Consider the following 20,804-nt stretch of genomic DNA (forward strand, 5'->3'; position numbering starts at 1 on the left):
TTCATTACGCAATTTTTAATTTTTGATGTGTTTGTTATTCCGAAAATTATAATTTTATTTAGGTACCTATTTCCCAAATACAATGTAAAGAGCAACATTCTTGTTGTAATGTATATACCAGTTAATCGAGCGCTAAATTGAATCACATTCACGGAATCGGGTAACTCCGATGTAGGTCTTCAAAAGTTTTATTATTTTATTGCATTTAAATAGTACCTCAAAGTTTGTTGTTATAGAATTATAACTGAAGGTATAACACTCCGATTTAAAAATTTTAATTCCTCCAAAACTGTTCATTGTATAAACTTCAAACATAAGTCATTCGTAAAAAGGTAGAAAATTTATTTTTAGAATTCAGATATACAGTTATTCATTATTATAATTACGGATTACGTCAACATTTTTAAAAATTTAATATTCCAAAGTATTTTGGCATTGAGTTCTTGGAGGTATATACATCAATAGATGATAATCTAGTAAAACTTTTCAATACCATAATAAAAACCAATTCTACTGATGCAGGATTATCCCGATTTATTTACTTTTCTAAAACCTTACACATACAACTAGGAGCAATTTTCAAAGTTTGGAATGATTATTGAAAATATATATTATATGCCTCTTGAAATCCAATACTGACCAATCTATTTATACATGTACAATTCATTAAAAATGAACAAAAAATTAAATTTTCGTCACAGAATGTAGAAAGTTTACTTGCTCTTAACATTTTTTTTGAAGTGGACAACGGTTTACAATTTTATATTTTAAATGTCTCGTCACATTCGATTCCAAATAATTCTACCAATTTTGTGAGTTCAAATTAGATATTGAATACTATATTTAATACCTTAGTTTTCATGTTGTTTGGTTTTCTGGTATATCTAATGATAAAGACCAATTTTATAAAATTATTCGCTTCAACTTTTAACTTCAGGAATTAAGCAAAAAAACTTAACTATAAATTTTAAAGTAGGTTTAATATTTATTTGATTTTATTGTGAGAAACCACAAGCCTTGGCTATTTTCTGCACTAGTGGCACAATATATAGACCAAGGGATGCTTATTTCTATTAAATTTCTGTGGTGTTCAAATGTCTATTGGGTAGGTGTATGTAAACGATTGTCCACTTAATCATTATGTCATTCTAGTAAATGTTACTTAAAAATTGAAACCTTTTTATTTCACTTCAAGAGTAAAAAACAATGGATATTTTGTTGAAATTCAAACAAAATGAATTGTCCGAATGTTAAACTAAGAAATTATAAAATCTTTTAAGCTCTTCTCTATTATAATATTAATATAACCCGATCTAAAAAAATGGATTCAATGGATTGATAGTTCTGTTTTAAATGTTCTTTCATATTACCTTATTTGAACTATAAATTTTCAAAAGTTTCATCTATGTCGCAAATTTCTTTGCTACTTGTTTTCAATGAAAGAAAAAACCTTCACCTGTATAGCGAAGCAGGTGCTGGGAAAATCTGTTAGCAAATGAATGTATGATCATTTTGAAAAATGAGACGTAAAAAATAAGATGTAGAAGGAAGGAGGAATCATTGAGTTATTAGCATAAACATTACTAAACGTGTACCCTGTGCAAGCTTTGTTACTATTTTCCTGGCGCTAATAATATAATGTACTGCTAATCGCTATCCTTTAATAACTAAAATGTTACCCATTCAAGTAAAACGTAAATTAGGACTTTCAATAAGGAACTATTGTGAGAAAAATATTGCTTAAATGTATTGGTGTTTTAAACCAATAAGTATATTGGTAAGTATAACATCTGGAACAAGTATCCAAATGTTTGACCTAGATAATCAAGAATTTACTAAATTATCAACTTTAACAATATCACTTGCCCACAGTTATGCTATGAAAACATTATTTTATTATTAACATCAAACCTAACAAGAATTAGTTTATTATATAATATGTAAATAAAATGATGTAAAATTTTTAATAAGGTTCACTCTTTCAGATTTTACTATTAATATACATATATTGTCACTTTAGTTCTAACACCGCGTAAATTCAAAAAATTCCTTTTTGATTTTTGCATGTAATTCGCAAGATAATCAAAAGATAAACCTGTAGACAACTGATACAAAAATCTTGAAATCGATCGATGCCCAAAAATTTTTAAAAGACTTATGCGGTGTAAAATTTTTTGCGACGATATTCAACTAGTGCGGAAAATAGAAAAGTGCTTGTGGTTTATCATCTTGTTACACAAGTATCAATATACAGTTGCCGCACGTGTTGTACACTATGCTTTTCCAACGACCTACATGAAATCATTACAAACTAGTGCAAAAAGTTACACATTTCGCTTGAATATTTGGAGAAATATTATAAGTTTATTTAAAACGAGTGTTTAGTTGAGAAGACTAGAATGGAAATCTAGAAACAATAATGAATTGTCCAAATACAAATAAAATATCCCAATATTATAGTAAATAATAAATTTAGAACATATTCCAAAAAAGAAACAACTAGTTTCACGGCTATTTGAGTTGCTATGCTTTGAAGAATATCCGGGGTTATTATTTCATGAAGTAAATAGGAAAATTAAAATGAACCTTATTTTAAAAAATACCACACCATATTAGTAAAATTATCATCCAAATAATAAACCCAAAAAAGCTGATTTACAGCATTAACGAAAACTCTTCAATTGTATCGCCTCAATAACTTCTATATTTCAAATAATTAATTCACTTTTTTAATATCGCAATATCCATCATTTGTGAACGATAAGTAGCCCACACATTGTTTCTAATCTCTTAGTGAGTAATTAAAAAGGTACTATTATATCACATCTTCTAGCATAAAAAATTGTCAGGAAATTAGTAATAGATTATAAGTAGAGATAAAACTATTACCGTTACTGAAAGTTCACAAATTACTTTATCCATTTTAGCTTTTATCCCATTTTTCTGACTTTACGAGGATAACAATATTCATTGAGCCATTATCATCAATATATTCTAAAAAGTATGCTTCAATTTAGTAATGATTTGAGATCATATTGTTTAAGCAAAATTAATTTTAGTTGAGACAAAAAAATTGTTACTATTATTTGAAGTAGGTACATAAAATATTTTGATAAAATGTTTGCTGTAACGGTAATAATTTTTCATTGAAAGGTGCCTATGTAGTAGTGAGAGTGGATTAGACATTAGATATCACAGATCACTTCAATTACAAGGTAAAATTAAGCAACGACACAATTATTAATTTATTTTTGGAACAATAACAATTTCATCTTAACAACTTTGCTTTTCACACACAATAACTAGTAGTAGAATTAAATAAACAAATTTACTCAGCAGTTAATGTTTAGACTTGCTGTTTTGTTTTCAAGGTGAAAATAATATTCAAATAGTATGCTGGTTCTATTTACAGGAACTTAGTACTTCTGGTACCATTTTCCCTACGCTGCAATATTGTTAATTAAGAATAATGGGAGTGTGTTATTGAACACAAAATCAACCAAAAGAAGTAGGAGATAAAACAACACGCACTAAAAAGAATTGGCTCCTTAAAATGACAATGGACAGAATATACTACTAAACATTGGAAAAATTGTATATTGTGAATACCACGACAGAAGTATGTACAGAAAAATCTCAGCAGAGTATGTTCAACTAAAAAATTTCATTGGGTTAAACTGATATTCTTTTGACAAAATTGTCCATTATCCTGAGTTAATTCAAACGAAAAAAAAGCATCGATGTATCCGCTCCGCCTGCCTTATGATTGCCTCTAATAGTCAATATATGTTCCAGTGCAAGTGTTACTATTGCTCATTATACCCAGAATATTTCAATATATGTAATGTGATGATTCAATTTAAAACTTTATCATTAATCATAAATTCCAAGATAGGTGAAATAGGAATCACTGAAGCGAGACCTAAAAAAGTCCGTTTGATGGTACTATGAAATGGGTTTGCATCATATAGCCGAGAAGAATTAGGTTAAAAATTACATTATAATTTAATTAAAATATAGAATTTGAAATATTGACTTTTTATTACCCAAAAACCATTAGAAGCTTATTACAACTGAAAGTGGATACGGAAATTTGCAAATTTCAATTTAGCCCACTGATATCAGCACAATCGATGTTTCATAATTTGTGAAATGGATATTCTTGGGTGCTTTGAATCACTATGCACTCGTTCAGTAGATTCTAGCACAAAGAGACAAAAAATTATTTAGCTATGCAATATCAAACTTAATAACTTGTTTTGTGTCATAACAGGTTTTAATAGGTATGTAGTAAATAATACTGTGATTATCTAAGTCAAGCGACAATCACTAATAAAGCACAAATATGTAGTATGATTGTTTGTAATAACATTTAGAGAGACACCATTTTAAACATTTTTTTAAGCATTAAGATTGATTACCTGAGGAATGTGGTCCTTTATTGGTTCTATCTCGGTTACGAACAGGAAGACTGAAAGGAGCGCAAATGAAAGGATCTTCAGACAAAGACATCGTTAAGCTTTCTTTTGATTTCATACCTTGCAAACCTGTATAAGTAAATAAATAAATGAACAAATGAAACTGGTGTGTTGCTGTTTTTTCCCAACTTGATCTTAATTAAATCCCGATCATAAATCAATAAGAATACCAAGCAGAGTTTATTTTGGTTAATATTTTGAAATGGTTTTTATTAATCTCTTCCAATGCCTTTGAGATACAATATTCTTTATTCAATTACATATGAATATTTCTTTGGGCTTCTTGTTCAATTGAAAATTTGTTTCTTCAATCGATTTTAAGCTTTCTTAGGTTTTATACGCTTAAAAGTAAAGTACAAACTAAAAGATATAATAGGTATGAAATAATTTGCGTAATATGTTAATCATAATCAAATAACCAGCAGTATTAATCTTGTTAAATATATTATATCTCTTTTTTATGACAATAGTTAAATGTATTGTATAAGTGATTCAATTATGTTGAAACTAGGATTAGAACTAATATTACTGTGAAGTGTATGAAAAAAACTCAAAACACAACATGACCATTATTAAAAAAACTAAGTATTTTTTCAGGTTTATTATTATCACAACGTCAACGGTATACTTGAGTGAAATATATAATGATCAATTACGAGTTCAAACAAAATTTTTTAGGTAGGCATATGCAAGTAGGAACTGCTACGAGTGGTTAGTTATTCTGCTACATCTAGGTTCATTATACCATTATGAGAGAGTATTAAAATTAAATTAATCAACAACTCTGTAAATTGGACTTATACATTAAAAATTCCTCATCAACCCCAGACGTTCTAATTACCTTATAGAGGTTATATTTCTTGTTTGCTAATAAAGAAATGATAATAAAAAAGCTTGCAAAATAAATTAGGTCTAATTCATCAGTCTTAAGCATTAACTAAATTAGAAATTCCAAAGTAATTGAAAGAAATGATTGCTTGTCTTTATGATTTTCAAGGTTCCAAGACAAAATAGTAAATTACAAAATATCCATCAAACCAGCAATAAAAAATCAAATTTATGTCAAAGAAAACCTACATGTCTTAAATTTGAGTATCTATTCTCAATTTGTTCACACTAAAACGTTATATGTATATTTTCTCTACTCCCATCTCCATTGTATTTAAAATATATTATATTTTTATAAAGAACTTACCTCTGAACCATTTCCAAGGACTTCAAAAATTTATATAACTTAATTGCTACACAGGCAAATGTGTACATCAATCTTTATCTTTACTATATTATATTTACATTCATTCTAATTTAATTTCACTATTTACATTTGAATATATTTTTTTCAATTATGTAATAAAAATTGAAAACTTTAAAATTTGTAAATTATTTTGCACCAAAAAGAATGATGCCATAAACCTGACTCAAAAGTAGGTACGTTCTATAAGCTATTTAGTTATAAATACAAATTTTGCTTAGTCTCTTAGTCATAAAATTACTAAATGCAATCCCTCAGCACGAGAAACAGGATATAGAAAGAGGTGGAGATACAGGACTAAATTTTTTACTTGAGCTAATTCCTAAACGACAGAAAATCAATTGTTTCAGAAGTTACTTACTGTTATTACTTCCCATCCTTATTTTATCAAATTCAGCGCCAAATATGTGATCCTCAGTTAACTGACTAAAAGGAGCCTCTTCAAAAGGATTCCAGTCTGCAACGTCTGCAGAAAGAGATCTACTATCAGGACCCTTTACTCGACTTACATCAGTTGTGGAAGCTGAAGTACCCATTGGAGCCAAAGTTCTACTAAGATCTTCAGTAGACTCAGCTGGGGAAGCGATACTTCTAGCTTTGATGGATGATTCAAATGGGGCCAAGAATTGAGATGTTTCAGAAGCATAAGCCCTAGAAAATTGATACAAGTATTCATGTAGCATGTGCATAATTGGGCAAGTAAAATTTGGGTTCTACTTATTATTCATACTTATTAAAAGCTGTTGTATCACTCATGTTACGTCTGTGGCCTCTAGGAACAGCAAGTGAAGGAGAAGTTGGTGGAGTAATTTGTCCTCCAATTACGTTACTAGATTCTGTTAAACCAGAGCCCATCTGATGTGAAGTCCCCTGAGTGGCATTGCTAGTTTCAAACAAGGGGTTCTCTGGTGAAACTGGAGACACTATATTAACAGGCAGACTAGCTGGTGGATTACTTCCAAAATTGTCCTAAAAAATATTGTGAATAAATGTATGCGAGATTAAAAATATTAGATTGGAATTTACCTTAGAGTCAACTTTATTTCCATTATTAGTGTCGGTAATAGTGGGAGATGCAGCAGTAGAATCATCTCGAAATGGATCCGGATAAATGGAAGACTGAAATAAGGAGTCCAAATGAGGTTGAGGTATTTCAGGCGTAGGAAAAAAATTAGGTGGAAAATTCTGGTTATTAGAATTAGTATTCGGTAGAGAAAATGGAGAATTATAGGAAATTTTACCCTGAAAAGTAGCCTGAGGTGTTGGTACTACAGGACTCTGGGATTTCTTTGCTAGAGTGGGACTAGGACAGAGAGTTAAAGGTATGTTGTTTAAATTCAGGGGAGCTGAAGAACTGCCTTTTGGTCGTTGTCGTGGCATTACACTGGTTCCTTCTATCACAGGGGCGACTGTTTTACTTGTTTGCACTTTAATTAGTGTTTTCTTCAATTCTGATTCAAATGGAGGAACTGGAATTTCGTCCAAATTCGGCGTTGGGGATTTCTAGAGAAAAATTATATTTATATCAAAAACTTACTTTTTGGATTTTGTTTAGTTTTATATCAAATCGACGTTTATGAAATTCACTCTAATCTGATTTATTATTCTAGCATTTAAAGAGATTTAGAGTGGAAATTTCAAATGTGTAAATCAAGATTCAAAAGTTCACCCCTGGCAAAACTATAGCAAATTTTGTTATTAAGCTCTTTGGTTTCATTTAATTAGTTGTTGTTTTCAAGATTGTTAAGAGCTTATTAATACTTTTTGGTGATGTGCAAAACATGTGAATTCTGCAAAAATCGTAATCTTAATCGTGAAGAATGTGTTGATTTGGGAAGGTTTGTCGACTGCAGATCACAATAACTGGCTAACACTGTCTAGAAGATATCTATATCCAAGCAATGGTATGTCCAGCTAACAGCCCCTCAATCCAATAGAGCTTTTATGGGGAGTAATTGATAGTGATTTATAAGGTTTATTAAATTATCCTTACTATTTTCGTCAGCTATCTCATAAACACAATAAAATATGGAGCACTCTTGATCAAAATAAAATGAGAATACAAATATGCCCTTGCATTGCCAACTTGTAATTATGCCAGTCGCTATCAAAATAAAGTCTTCCATAGTTTTCTAGATTTTGTTTCAAACTCCCTTTCGTACATTTTTGATAAAATTGTATATATCCTACAATAGTGGTTGAAATGAAAAAATGCTTCAATTTTATTGTTGTCATTCCTCCTCCACATATTAGTCATGCTTTAATTTGATTGGAAGTATATCAATAATATATTACTATCTGATCTATATGTACTAATTACAAAAAAAAACTAACTGAATCATATCCAATTGTCTAATTTTCTTATAAAGAAAAAAATTCAGTCTTTAGAAACTAAAATAACTGAAAATACAATAATAAAGGGGCTAAAGGAAGAATACTTCTGACAGTGTTTTTAAGAATTCTTGCACCAGCAGACTCTTTGTTTTAAATGCACATATATGATTCTACTCACCATTAAATTTTTTACTGGATTTTCTCGACCTATTAATTTAAACGCTACATAACTGACTTGGTATATATCAGGTCGTTGATCAGGATCAGTTTCTAGCATATATCCTTAAAAATATTAATGGAAATTTTTAATAGACAATGGCATCAAAACATATGAATTCGAGGTTATTTCGAATTGCCAAAATAAGTTTCAAACTTACTTATTAATTGGTGCAGTCCTTTAGAATATTGAGAATTATCTGGAATGCTAAAATTTCCACTTTGTATAGCTAAGGTACTTTCACCAAAAGGTAATGTAAAGAAACACAATTTGTATAATAAACAGCCTAAAGCCTAAAAAATTGAAAATTTACAGAAATTGAAATACATAACTATATTAAAAATATTAGGCAGAAAATTAATAATTATATACCCATATATCAGCCTTTGTAGATATTATCTTTCCAGAATACATATCCACCATCTCTGGGGATCTATAACTTAAAGTTGTGTAACGTTTTATTTCTTCTTCTACAGATGCTACACCCTTTTCTAACGGATTTAACATTCTTGCCGTAGCTGAACCAAAATCACATAGAACATAATTACCATTTTCATTCACTAAAATATTTTCTACCTAAAATAACAAGGTGTATAAAGTATTGGAAAGTATGAACATATGAATATTGATGTAAAATTTATAACCAATTGAGTAAACTTAACTGTACCTCTGAACCCCCACTCCACTCTTTGACCCTATCTTGCTATATTTTAGCTTGTAGCATCCAAATAAAACAGTAAGAAAACTCACCATTCACCAGACTAAGAAATTTTAAATATTTTATTGAATTTATACGATTGTTTTTAATAAAATATGGCACAAATAATTTAACTTAAGAAACAATTGGGTGGTTTTAACATAAGATTTGTGAGTCTTTCAATGTGATATTAATAATCGTTTTGTTTTAAATGTAGAGATATCTGTTAATTTCAGACCAGATTCTTTTGGGGAAATTATTATTAAATAATTTTTGACCTCACTTTATTGTGAGCAGAAGCACTATATTGCTGAATCTAAATTGTTTCAAAATTAAAAGGAAAGAATAGAATTGTCATGATAATTTGAACATTGAAGTTTGAAATCTATATGTTTTGTTAAATTTCCATCAATCCAGAAAAATCATATTATCTAGTTTTCTAAAACTCCCATCAAAATGGTAAGTTTTAAGGGTATTGAGTTTGTACAGGAATGCTCAGCTATCAATTCTACCAGAAGTAATATGTTACAATGGACGGTTATTTTTACAATGCAGTTAAAATGTAAATTTAACTTCAAAAAAAAGTTTTATACAAAGAAGTTGATTTGAGTTTGAATCAATAATTCTGATCTATTAAATATTGTCCTGCTGAACACACTGTTTACACTACCACTACACCAAAACTTATAAATACACCGTCTGACGCACGTTTTAATAACCAAGTTATCGTCTTCTAAATCTCCTTGGCGGGAATATTCACATTTATTCCTTAATTACTAAACTATAGAGTGGGCTGTAAGTAATAGGCCCTTTTTACCTATTTCAGCTGTTCTTGCATTTAGCTGCTTTGAAGTGCATCTAAAAAATTATTATTGGTTACATTCTTCATCAGTTTTACATTAATATTTATTTCAAGAATATGACTGCTAGCATAATCAGCGATACTCAGTTTTTCGGTCCATCTATATTTTAAATGAGCTATGTGCACATAAACCGGACATTAACAGATCTCGTAATTTGCCGAATAAACTTCCTGTCTTAATCACTACTGGTAATGTTTTTTTTTCTTTTGACACTTACTACTTGCAACGGGTTGTCAATAGAGTATTTTGATCCTTCAGAGGAGATAATGCGGGCTATTTGACTGCTTTTTTGAAATTGGTTGGTTGTATTGGCCTTGATTTGGCGGAGCATGATTATTGTCTGTTGGGAATGTTGAAGTTTGTGGGGAATGTGTTGAAGACACTTGTAGTTGGGATGCTTAGCTTTGTGTTGGTGCAAAGTTTGGTAATTAATGTGTGTATGCATGACTCATTTACGGGTTACCCTGTTTAAATATTGGCTAGTCGTTCTTATTAAATTCAGCGAGGTTTCCATCTGTGTACATATTTATTTTCATAGTTTATTGGTATAGTTTTTTATCACATCACAATTATCGCAAGAAATTCACATTTCGATATCATATAAAAACTTATCTTTATATAGAAATTTATATCTGAACTTATTAACATTTTACCGCACTTGTTTATCTTTTGACTGGAGAGCAATAAAACATGTCTTTATCCATTGTCAATCAAGTGAGAACTGTTAAAATATCTAAAAATGGTAACTGTCCATTAGTTTCAATTTCATAAGTGAAACTTATAGATGGATATTTTGAATTGAATTCCAAAATGAATTCTTCTACATTTGCCTTTTTCGTATTGAATATAGCGAAAATATCATCCACATACCTGTACCATACCCTGGAAAAATACTTAAACTCTTGACTGATTTAATTTTCAAAATGACTCATAACAGTTCAGCCATAAACTGTGATAGGCAGTTGCCCATTGCTGTTCTTTCGTCTTGTTTGTAGAATTTATTGTTGTACTGGAAATAGTTTTGCTACAGCTCCATACATATTTTTATTAATTGTAAATATTCCTCCATTATATCAACTTCCAAATTATTACATCTCAGTAAGTCTCAAGGTACTTCAAGGAATGCGGTATTGGTACGCTGGGAAATAATGAACTTACATCAAAGGAGATTAAAATTTCCCCTTGAAATTGCTAAATGTAAGAACAGCTTAAATAGGGAGAAGGGGCCTATTCCTTACAGCCTACTCTATAATTTGATAATTAAGAAATAAATGTGAAGATTCCCGCCAAGGAGATTTTCCCACTAGAATTATTTTTTCGTGGGTGAAGGTTTAGTTGTGGGAAAATTTAGTATAAAACAGGTAAGTTAAGAATATAAGTTTTAGTTTACCTTCAGTCTTTAAAGACTGTGAGTGTTGGTGTAGTGGTAGTGTAAACAGTGTGTTCAGTATGAATATAACCAACGGTTCTGAAAATTCCAACTTAGTTAATATTCCTGGATTATTTGTAATTTAACAATCTCCATTTTTTAGAATCATAATCTAATATTTGGCACATGCAATAAATGAACTAAAGTGATAGATTCTCTCTACAATCTAATAAAGAGGAGTGAGAATCAACTGGAACAATTATTAAAATATTTTTTTAATTTTTGATTATAAATTTTTAGAACAAAATAATATAATTCCATTAATAAATACCACAGAAACTTAATTTGTATATTTCAATAAACTTTCCCTACTCACGCTTGCTGTTTTTGTAGAACTTACTTTTAAATCACGATGTATAATAGGGGTTTTACAATGGTGTAGTCTAGATACTGCTTCACATATATCACAGAATATAGTCAAAACTTCGTTTTCTGTAAAAGTAGCTTTACCCCTACTTTTCATCATTCCAAATACATTTTCTTGGCAATAAGGCATAAGCAACAGAACCTCAAACACTCCACCTCCAGTTGCAGTCAAACTAGAATCTATGTACCCTATTATATTTTTATGACCACTTAGACTACTCTAAAAATTGAAAAGTTATTTAATTAGTGAACATTCTAATAATGGTACCTAAAAATAAGGTGGGATATTAGTACATGAATTAGTGACTCCTTATCTGTATGGTATTACTTGCAAGCTTTTATTTTAGATTGGAAAATATTAAAAATCATAAACTGTTTTGTAAAGCTATGAAGAATCAAGTTACTTCTTCAACATACTGTATAGTTTAATTTGACTAAAACTGTGAACAAAAAAGGTTGTACGTTTTAAAGTAAAGACTGTTAGCAATTAGGTAACTCCCAAAAAGTTGCCACCACACTTTCAAGTTCGAAATATTTTGAAGGTTGTTGTAGGTTGTGCTATGTTAGTCCAAAATATGGAGCTTGAAAAAAATTTTTTTTATTGCAAAAATAAAAGTTCTGAGTTGTGCTAGGATCCTAAAACAATGTTATTCAGAAAAAAATTATTCTTATCAAAGGCAATTAGAACATTGAATAATCTCGGATTTTGTGGTGGGAAATTGTTTATTGCCTTCTCATTTGTGATTGCAATTTTTTATCAGAAAAATAAAAGTTGTTCCTCTGAGTTGTGTTAGAATCCTAGTATTCATTGTTGGCCAAAAAACTATTTTCCACAAATTTTGTAAAAATATATTTATTCCAACTTCATATTTTTGAACAACATAAAACAAGCCTAGCACAATGAAGACAACTGAAAAAATCGCAATACCTTAAACATGCTACACCAGCTCAAAAATTGGCTTTTTTGGATTTTTTTCTGAAAGTTTCAATCTCAGCTCTATGACGTTTTTAAACAAACCTAGCACAACCTAGAAGAACTGTTCAAATATTTCTAGCTTGAAAATGCAGTCTAACTTCTTAAAGGTTATTAGCTATGAAGCTGAAGAATCAAGTCTACTCTATGGCAATGAAATACTTGAGAAGGGTTATTGCAATTTTTTTCATGTTGTTATTTTTAATTTTTCATCATTCAAGTCAAAAAAATCACAATATAATTGAATATTTATTGTCATTTAGTTATAATGTAAAACTATTTAAAGGAAAAATAAACTTGCATACTAAATTGATATTAATTTCTCATTTATTTTTATGATAATGAGAAACTAGTCTACTTAAGTATCCATGAATCTGAAATTAGCTTTAATAAATGTCACAGCATATAGTTTTCAATTTTTTTACTAATTGAATATTCTTTTATACTTCACATAGTGGGTGGATTGTTATATGATGCAACAATAATAACATTAACCTTTGGAATACAAAGATAATAACAATAAATTTGAAAATATTAGATGTCACTCGTAAAACTAAATATTACTAATAACCACTTACTGCAATTTGGATTTCTCTTTTTGCAACATTGAGATCTTGGTCATTATTGACATACATTCTCTTAAGAGCATATCTACTACCATTACTTGCTTTTACTGAATAAACTATGGCAAACCCCCCTACAAAATAAAAATATTAACTTAATAATAATGTCAATATTAAATAGATAAGTGTATCCTCCCCCTATGACATGATAACCAATTCAACATTTTTATGTTTTACCTTCAGCAAGAACATCTTCCACTGTAACCGTTTGCCTGCCAACGGTAAAGACTTTTCCTGTATAAGTATTACTTTCTCGAGATGTGTTGTCGATCTTAGTTTCAATTTTGGAAAATAATTTCTTCATGTTCGTTGTAGTACACCCCTACACATTAGATATTAATCTAAACTTTGTATCTCAAGTATTTAAACATTGCGTTTAAATTTTCAAAGAAATTATATATTTTTCTCGTTTATTCTTCACTAATACATCATTTTTTGATAATTAGAGCATTAAGAAAAATTAGTTGTGGACAAAAATCAAGCGATTGAAATATGACAATTGACAAAAATTGACATAAACAATAGACTGAAGTTAGGTGAGGTACTGACGTGTACCTATCAATTGAGCTATATCAAATATAACGACAGTAGGCTTTAATTTACAAATACAGAAGAAAGATGGCATCTGAACTGTTATGCATCGATACTGAGGTCATTTAGCAAATGAACAGAAGAGATTTGAAAATATATTTTTATTGGTGAAAAGTGTTTTGTTTTTAATATTTAAAAACTAAAATGTCAGAAAAGCAAAAAATTTTATTATGCGGTGATGTTGAAGGAAAATTTGATACCTTATTCAAAAGGGTAGAAAGTATTAATAAGAAATCTGGACCGTTCGATTGCCTTTTGTGCGTGGGAAACTTTTTTGGAATTAACAACAGGCAGTTTATTTCATATAAACTTGGAGACAAAAAGGTCCCAATACCCACATACATACTAGGAGCAAATAAAGAAGATCATGTCACAGAGTATCCAGCAGATGATTCCCAGTTTGAATTATGCCCCAATGTTTACTACCTAGGAAAACGTGGAATCTATACTGACAGTAAAGGTGTAAAAATTGCTTATATTAGTGGAATAGCAGAAACAAATTCTAAAAAAGCTTGGACATATTCTGAAAAAGATATATCTGATCTCTGTGATGTTGTTTATAGAAATCCGAGTTTTAGAGGAGTAGATATATTGTTAACTTCACAATGGCCTTCAAACATTATAAGTGATGAAACAAAAAATATAACACTTCCTGTAAATATGACCAGTGATTTTCCAAGTTATTTGTGTATGAAACTTAAACCTCGCTATATAATTAGCGGTCTTGAAGGAATATACTATGAAAGGCCACCTTTCAGATGTCCTAATTTGGGTGATAATGACACAACAATGGAATTAGCAACAAGATTTATTGGTCTGGCAAGAGTTGGAAATCCAGATAAACTTAAATGGATATATGCATTAAGTATAACACCATTAGATAAGATAAAAGTTAGTGAATTATTACAAAAAACAACAGATGAAAGTTTTTGTCCATTTAATTTAAGTGAATTGGAAAATAAGATTTTCAAAGTTTCAAGAAAAAATAAACAATGTGCACAATATTTCTATGATATGGATGCACCAATAGATATACAGAACACAAAAAAACATAAAAAACCACGAGTGGAATTTGATCAAAGTAAATGTTGGTTTTGCTTAGCAAGTCCATCAGTAGAAAAACATCTTATTATATGTGTTGGAAATTCAACTTACTTGGCACTTGCTAAAGGTGGTATGGTTGAAGAACACTTTCTTATTTGCCCCATAGAACATCACCAATCTAGTTTAACATTACAAGCAGACGTTTTAGATGAATTAAAAAAATTTAAAAATAGTATTAGAAAGTTTTATAACAGAGTTGGAAAGCTTGCCATTTTCTTTGAAAGAAATTATAAAACTTCACACATGCAACTGCAAGCAATACCAATCACTAAAAATGCGAATAAGGAATTGAAAGAAATTTTTATAGAAGAGTCAGATGCTCAAGGATTTAAATTAGAATCACTGGAATCTTTTAATCGTCTAGATCAAGTCATACCTCCCAAGATTCCATATTTTACAATTGAATTAACAGATGGTACCTTGTTATATACAAAACTGCAAGGAGTCCATAATTTTCCAATTAATTTTGCTAGAGAAGTACTAGCTTCTGGTCCTGTACTTAATATGAAGGATAGAGAAGATTGGAAAAATTGTATTTTGGAAAAAAGTGAAGAAGAAAAGTTGGTGCAACGATTAAGGACAGAATTTCAACCTTATGACTTTACAAATGACTAATTTTATTTTAACTAGAAATTAAAATTTAAACTTTGTTAAGGCAAAACTTCAAATAAAAACATTTTTTTCTTTAATAATTTACTTCTTATACCTTTTTATATGTTTTTCGTGATGAATCATTTTGATTTTAGATCACGTCAAAAAAAATCAATTTTCCCCTGTTATTTTATTTGCGACTGTTGTATAATGTAACCATTAATCACTGCTGTAGCTGCTTATTGATACTAAAAATTGGTTTTTAAAATTGTTGAATTACTGAATATTTTCAATTCATGTACATATAAAAACTGAATTTTCTTAAACCAGATTGAACCCTGGTCTCGCAGTTGGAAGACACGGAACAACACTGAGTCATCAGTGACTTGGAATATGTGTGTCGTATATCTGTTTCTTAACATACCATGGTTTTCAAAACAATGTATAAATCTAATTTAGATTCAAATCCATCATAATTATTTCCATGCATATATTTCAAAGTAGTTTGATATTTTGTGTAAAATTAGAGAATATGCTGAAGTTGCCTCATTAATTTTATTGACTGAAAAGTCAAGGAAAGTATATAATATGGTCTAAGTCTAAATCTTTTTTTGAACCAACAAAAGGAAAATAAAACACCCTCATTTTTTAATCGACCTTGTTAGTATATTTCGCTGAACTATCCCCCAAAAATAAATCTTCGTCACCTTACATCAAGGTATGAACTCGGATAATTATTAAAACAAAAATCAGAAAGTTTTCAACATAAAAAAGCATGATTACTGCATAGCAACAAGGATAAAATTCTAAGTTACATAGTTAGGTAGTGGTAGGTAGGTAGGTAATGGGTGCAAGTAGAAGTAATGAGTTTCAATAAAAATATTTAGTAGTCATAGATAAAGTATAATATTCTACTCGCGTTTAATGAGTTATTCACTCGGTGATTTATTCCACTTGCTAACAATCGTGACAATGAACTTTATCTTGTAAAAATGATAACCTTTATTATAATATTCTATTAAATTTCTATTACATACTTTTATCAAATATAGAATATTAGAATGTTTAACTTATTAAAATCCTAAAAAGACTACTTCTAATTGAAAACTAACATTTTAGTATAAAACTTGAATCATGTCTTTACAATGAATCTAAATAATTGTAATAAAGCAAACTATTAATCATAGTAATTGTTTTCTGTCTCTTATTTATTAGCAAACAAAATAGTTATTACTACAATCACATAAGTAGAAACTAGTGCATTAACATACTTTACGCACCTGAGAGTGTGTCTAAAGAACGTACTTTACGGACGGTAATAGAAAAAGAACTTTGGATTTGCCTGTTTGAATTATGACTATATTTATCTTGTTTATGTATGGCCAAAATTGTCTAAGGTAGTTATATACAAATAATTGTGTTTTCCAGACTTTCTTTTCAATAATTTGGAGAATATGTTTGTTACGTTTTGAACCACTATTTAGGTTTATTGGATTTTGTAATTTAAATGATATTAACCGAAACAGAAAAGGAGCTTGGTTACTTTCATAAGGTAAAAGTTACTGGAACCTATTCATTTGTAATAAATCTTTTTTCTCGCAGAATGGTAGATACTATAGATACTACAGGTATAACAATGTCGTGATGAGTGATAGTTTTGTTATTAGGTATTAGATCTTCTGTGCGTAACATATAATATTTCAATTATTGGAAATAATTTCATTCGCCCTATCCATTAATTTACTATTAGGTACTTCATTGTGATCTTAAAAGTTTTGGATGGGTAATAGGACGATATTTGCACCCTTGTTTATAAACTTTCTATTTGACCAATAAGTCTATTTTTTAGTTAGTAGTAGCATTGTATAAAGAATTCTTTATACAATGGTAGTAGTAACAAACAAAAATTTTAAAATTTGGTTCTGATCATAAACTATAACTGTCACAACTTGCAATATGTCACGAGTTTCTTTCTTAACATAACCTCAAATCAACGCTGATCCGTTTCTACATTTTGTACAATGGTTAATATTACCGAAACTCAAATCAAAAGTATTGGTAATGTATTGAACGATTCTACTAGACCATTAAAAGAAAGATTTCGAGCATTGTTCACTTTGAGGAATATTGGTGGTGAGGAATGTATCAAGTGTATAGAGTCATGTTTTTCAGACAGTTCCGTGTTATTAAAACACGAATTAGCTTATTGTTTGGGGCAAATGCAAGATGAGAGGGCGAATCCAGTATTAAGGCGAATATTGGAAGATTCAACACAAGAACCTATGGTTCGACATGAAGCAGGTGAGTTTTTAACAACCCATTATAGTGCAAATTTATGTATACATTTCTGTATAAATAGGTGAAGCCCTAGGAGCTATTGGCAGTCCTGAAAATATGGAAGTTTTAGAGAAATATAAAAATGATCCAGTTGTAGAAGTTGCAGAAACTTGTAACTTAGCTCTAGACAGAATTAAGTGGCTACAATCTCAAAAACAACCAACACTTTCCGAAAACCCCTACAACTCTGTCGATCCCGCACCTTCTAGTACAGATTCTAATGTTGAATATTTAAGGAAAGTTTTATTAGATGGAAGCGCTCCTCTGTTTGAACGATATAGAGCTATGTTTTCTTTAAGAAACTTGCAATCAAAAGAAGCTATAGATGCACTAGGAGAGGCTTTGAAACATGGAAGTGCATTATTTAAACATGAAATTGCATTTGTTTTGGGGCAGCTACAAGATGAACGAGCTATAACTTATCTCAAACAATCACTGCAAGATGATAATGAAAATGAAATGGTAAGACACGAATGTGCTGAGGCATTGGGAGCTATTGCAACACAAGAATGTACAGAAATATTAACGAAATATTTGAGAGATCCGAAGAGGGTAGTTAAAGAAAGCTGTGAAGTAGCATTGGATATGTGTGAATATGAGAACAGCCCAGAGTTTCAGTATGCTAATTCTTTAAATAAAGCAGATTGAGATTCTGTCAATAAATTAAAATAAATACATATACTTCATTTTATTTAATATCTATTTAGACCAATAATTTAACATTTGTTATCAGGTTCAATAGGATATGGTAAATAAATTAAGCAGCTACTTTACTTTTTGTGTCTTGTATTTCAATGAGTGGCTATTATCTCATGATAGTCTATTAAGTAGCTTTCTACGTTAAAATTTTCATGTTATATCCATATAAATAAAATGAAACCTTGGGAAAATATCATTTAATTTTGAAATTAACTTTAGAAATACAAAGTAAATGATCATAAAATGAACAACTCCCAATTATGCAATCACCAACATTGTCAAATTTATTACATTCATCTTTATCAAGATATGACCAATCGGCACCATATGAGATGTTTTTATGTTCAAAATAACTTGCTATTAAGTCCATTCGATTATTTGTGTCAATATTTAATATATGCACTCCTCCTAACATACATGCTGCTAATAGTTTATTTTGTTCAAAAGGATCCCATTTTAACCTCCAAAGAGTACCAGGCATTTTTATAGTATCTATTTCCGATTTCATTTTTCTCACATCCCAAAGACGTACATGTTCATCATAACTAAAAATGTAAATATCAAGACTAATAAGGTATAACTTTTCACAATTTAAAAATATGTATATTACATTATTTTTTTTAACTTAATTTTAATTTTTCAAAACATAAAAAATAATCAATTGAAGTGCTTTATAATAAAATGCAATATTTAATATTATTAAATGCGACCAATAATAAGTATTATTTAGTAGTTAATCTAAAATTTTCAAAAAAGTATTATTTTAATTCTAATATTTAATCAGTTTTGCTAATAATCATATTTAGATTCTACATAATAGCATGGCTTTTTGCCCTCTTTCTCTCTCTTGATACCCTTTTGTTGACACCTCGTAATTACTTGTAAAAGGATAGGTAAGGAGGGTCCATAACCTTTAATAAGTCAATGGACCTGTGAAGTTAATTGAAATGGTTAGGAGTTTTCATAAGAATGGGATATCACATGTTAATCAATACAAGAAAAAATAATAATTATAGATGAAAGGTGAAAAAAAGTGATAAATTTACTGACCTTCCTGATGCTACAAGATATTCTTTAAAAGAATTGGAGTGAAATGAAGTAACGCCAGCTCCATGATTTTTATTCTTTGATATTGGCTGTGATCCAACTCTTTTATCAAATTTCAGAAATAAGCAATCATCACCACCTAAATAAAATTATATTATTTTGTGCTCCAATTAATGAAAATGATCATTCAAAAAATTAAATGTAATATTATCCGCTTTACCACTAAAAATGATATTAGTGTCCCAATAGTAAAATCCGGTAATCCAAGCTTCAAAATCATGTCCATGCCAGCTATCTTTTAAAACTAAAATATTATTATCCAATTCAAGTAAATGAATATTTCCTTTAGAATCACTACAAGCAATTTCAATTTCATTACAGTTTGAGACACTTTTTGACCAATCTAGTGATAGAACAAGTGTTTCTGATGTATCTGAATCTACTTTATAAGTTGTTATTAATTCTAACTCGAGAGTGTAACCATTAAGTTTATACAGTGATACTGATTTTTCAGCATCTACAACTCCAAGGATTGAATCATTATCTATTTTCTTATGACACCATTTTTGATCCAAAATAGCTGGAGTATCTATTCTTTGTAATAACTTTAATCCATTTCTATGATGGATTGAAAAAAGGAGAAGTCTTCCCAAACGTTTAGTGGTACACGTATCTGCAAAAATAGTATAATTATTTGGTTTTTGTGGCGTGAATATAATTTTAATTCTAGGAAAACCAACCTGTTTACCTGTTGTACTTTCTATTAACTGATAGTTTGCACATACAAATATATTTTGATTGGGTTTATGAGGGCACCATTCCACAGAATCTGCACTGTATTCAGTGTCAAACGAATATATTGTTTCTATATTAAGCGATTCCATTTAGGCATATATATCTCAATTAAATTGATTAATTACGATCGAACATTAACAATAAATAGTTGAAATGTATTATCTGTATTTTTATGTGCAGATTTAATCATCTTCTATACACTTAAACCCAAAAGTAACCATTCATTAAAAGTATTAGGTAAATGTGTTTTGAAATCGTGACGTCATTTGACGTGAAGTACGAGTAGCTCAAATGGCTACACCGAAAAAAATATTTTGTTGTTTAAAAAAATTTTGTGAAATTATATATTGTGCAGGGTTATTAGATATAACATATCACTTCTTCCATATATTTTCGTTGATTTGCATA

At 29.5% G+C, this 20,804-nt stretch overlaps 4 protein-coding genes across 4 annotated transcripts in view; 2 read left to right on the plus strand and 2 right to left on the minus strand.

The window, feature by feature from the left end:
- LOC130440854 (BMP-2-inducible protein kinase) overlaps positions 1–13,747 on the minus strand; it is a 21,258-nt gene extending 7,511 nt beyond the window's left edge. The window contains exons 1-10 of the mRNA XM_056774224.1: positions 13,410–13,747; positions 13,188–13,306; positions 11,611–11,856; positions 8,654–8,857; positions 8,442–8,574; positions 8,243–8,346; positions 6,757–7,233; positions 6,461–6,699; positions 6,092–6,381; positions 4,422–4,547 (exon numbers count right to left, since the gene is read on the minus strand). Coding sequence (XP_056630202.1) covers positions 4,422–4,547; positions 6,092–6,381; positions 6,461–6,699; positions 6,757–7,233; positions 8,243–8,346; positions 8,442–8,574; positions 8,654–8,857; positions 11,611–11,856; positions 13,188–13,306; positions 13,410–13,536 — 2,065 coding nt within the window. The 5' untranslated portion in view covers positions 13,537–13,747. The remainder of the gene's footprint in view (positions 1–4,421; positions 4,548–6,091; positions 6,382–6,460; positions 6,700–6,756; positions 7,234–8,242; positions 8,347–8,441; positions 8,575–8,653; positions 8,858–11,610; positions 11,857–13,187; positions 13,307–13,409) is intronic.
- A 13-nt stretch (positions 13,748–13,760) lies between these two features.
- Positions 13,761–15,616, plus strand: LOC130440855 (CWF19-like protein 1 homolog). Its single transcript, XM_056774225.1, has one exon. The coding sequence runs from the start codon at positions 13,968–13,970 to the stop codon at positions 15,540–15,542; it is 1,575 nt and encodes a 524-aa protein (XP_056630203.1). The 5' UTR covers positions 13,761–13,967; the 3' UTR covers positions 15,543–15,616.
- A 1,251-nt stretch (positions 15,617–16,867) lies between these two features.
- Positions 16,868–18,532, plus strand: LOC130452780 (deoxyhypusine hydroxylase). The gene is made up of 2 exons (XM_056792214.1): positions 16,868–17,819; positions 17,878–18,532. Exons 1-2 carry the CDS (start codon positions 17,540–17,542, stop codon positions 18,501–18,503), a joined length of 906 nt encoding a protein of 301 aa, XP_056648192.1. The 5' UTR covers positions 16,868–17,539; the 3' UTR covers positions 18,504–18,532.
- On the minus strand, positions 18,533–20,727 carry LOC130452779 (diphthine methyltransferase). Its single transcript, XM_056792213.1, has 4 exons — positions 20,350–20,727; positions 19,822–20,274; positions 19,605–19,740; positions 18,533–19,099 (listed from the first exon to the last, which is right to left on the minus strand). The coding sequence occupies exons 1-4, from the start codon at positions 20,483–20,485 to the stop codon at positions 18,748–18,750; spliced, it is 1,077 nt and encodes a 358-aa protein (XP_056648191.1). The 5' UTR covers positions 20,486–20,727; the 3' UTR covers positions 18,533–18,747.
- Positions 20,728–20,804: the final 77 nt, after the last annotated feature.

The sequence above is a fragment of the Diorhabda sublineata genome, chromosome 2 (assembly GCF_026230105.1).
Source record: "Diorhabda sublineata isolate icDioSubl1.1 chromosome 2, icDioSubl1.1, whole genome shotgun sequence".
Classification (NCBI taxonomy): domain Eukaryota; kingdom Metazoa; phylum Arthropoda; class Insecta; order Coleoptera; family Chrysomelidae; genus Diorhabda; species Diorhabda sublineata.

Coding starts and splice junctions, on each gene's coding strand:
- LOC130452779 (XM_056792213.1), bottom strand. CDS start 20,485: ATGGAATCGCTTAATATAGAAACAATATATTCGTTTGACACTGAATAC. Junction 20,275..20,349: donor GTTAATAGAAAGTACAACAG/GTAAACAGGTTG, acceptor CTATTTTTGCAG/ATACGTGTACCACTAAACGT. Junction 19,100..19,604: donor TATCTTGTAGCATCAGGAAG/GTCAGTAAATTT, acceptor TTACATTTTTAG/TTATGATGAACATGTACGTC.
- LOC130452780 (XM_056792214.1), top strand. CDS start 17,540: ATGGTTAATATTACCGAAACTCAAATCAAAAGTATTGGTAATGTATTG. Junction 17,820..17,877: donor TATGGTTCGACATGAAGCAG/GTGAGTTTTTAA, acceptor CTGTATAAATAG/GTGAAGCCCTAGGAGCTATT.
- LOC130440855 (XM_056774225.1), top strand. CDS start 13,968: ATGTCAGAAAAGCAAAAAATTTTATTATGCGGTGATGTTGAAGGAAAA.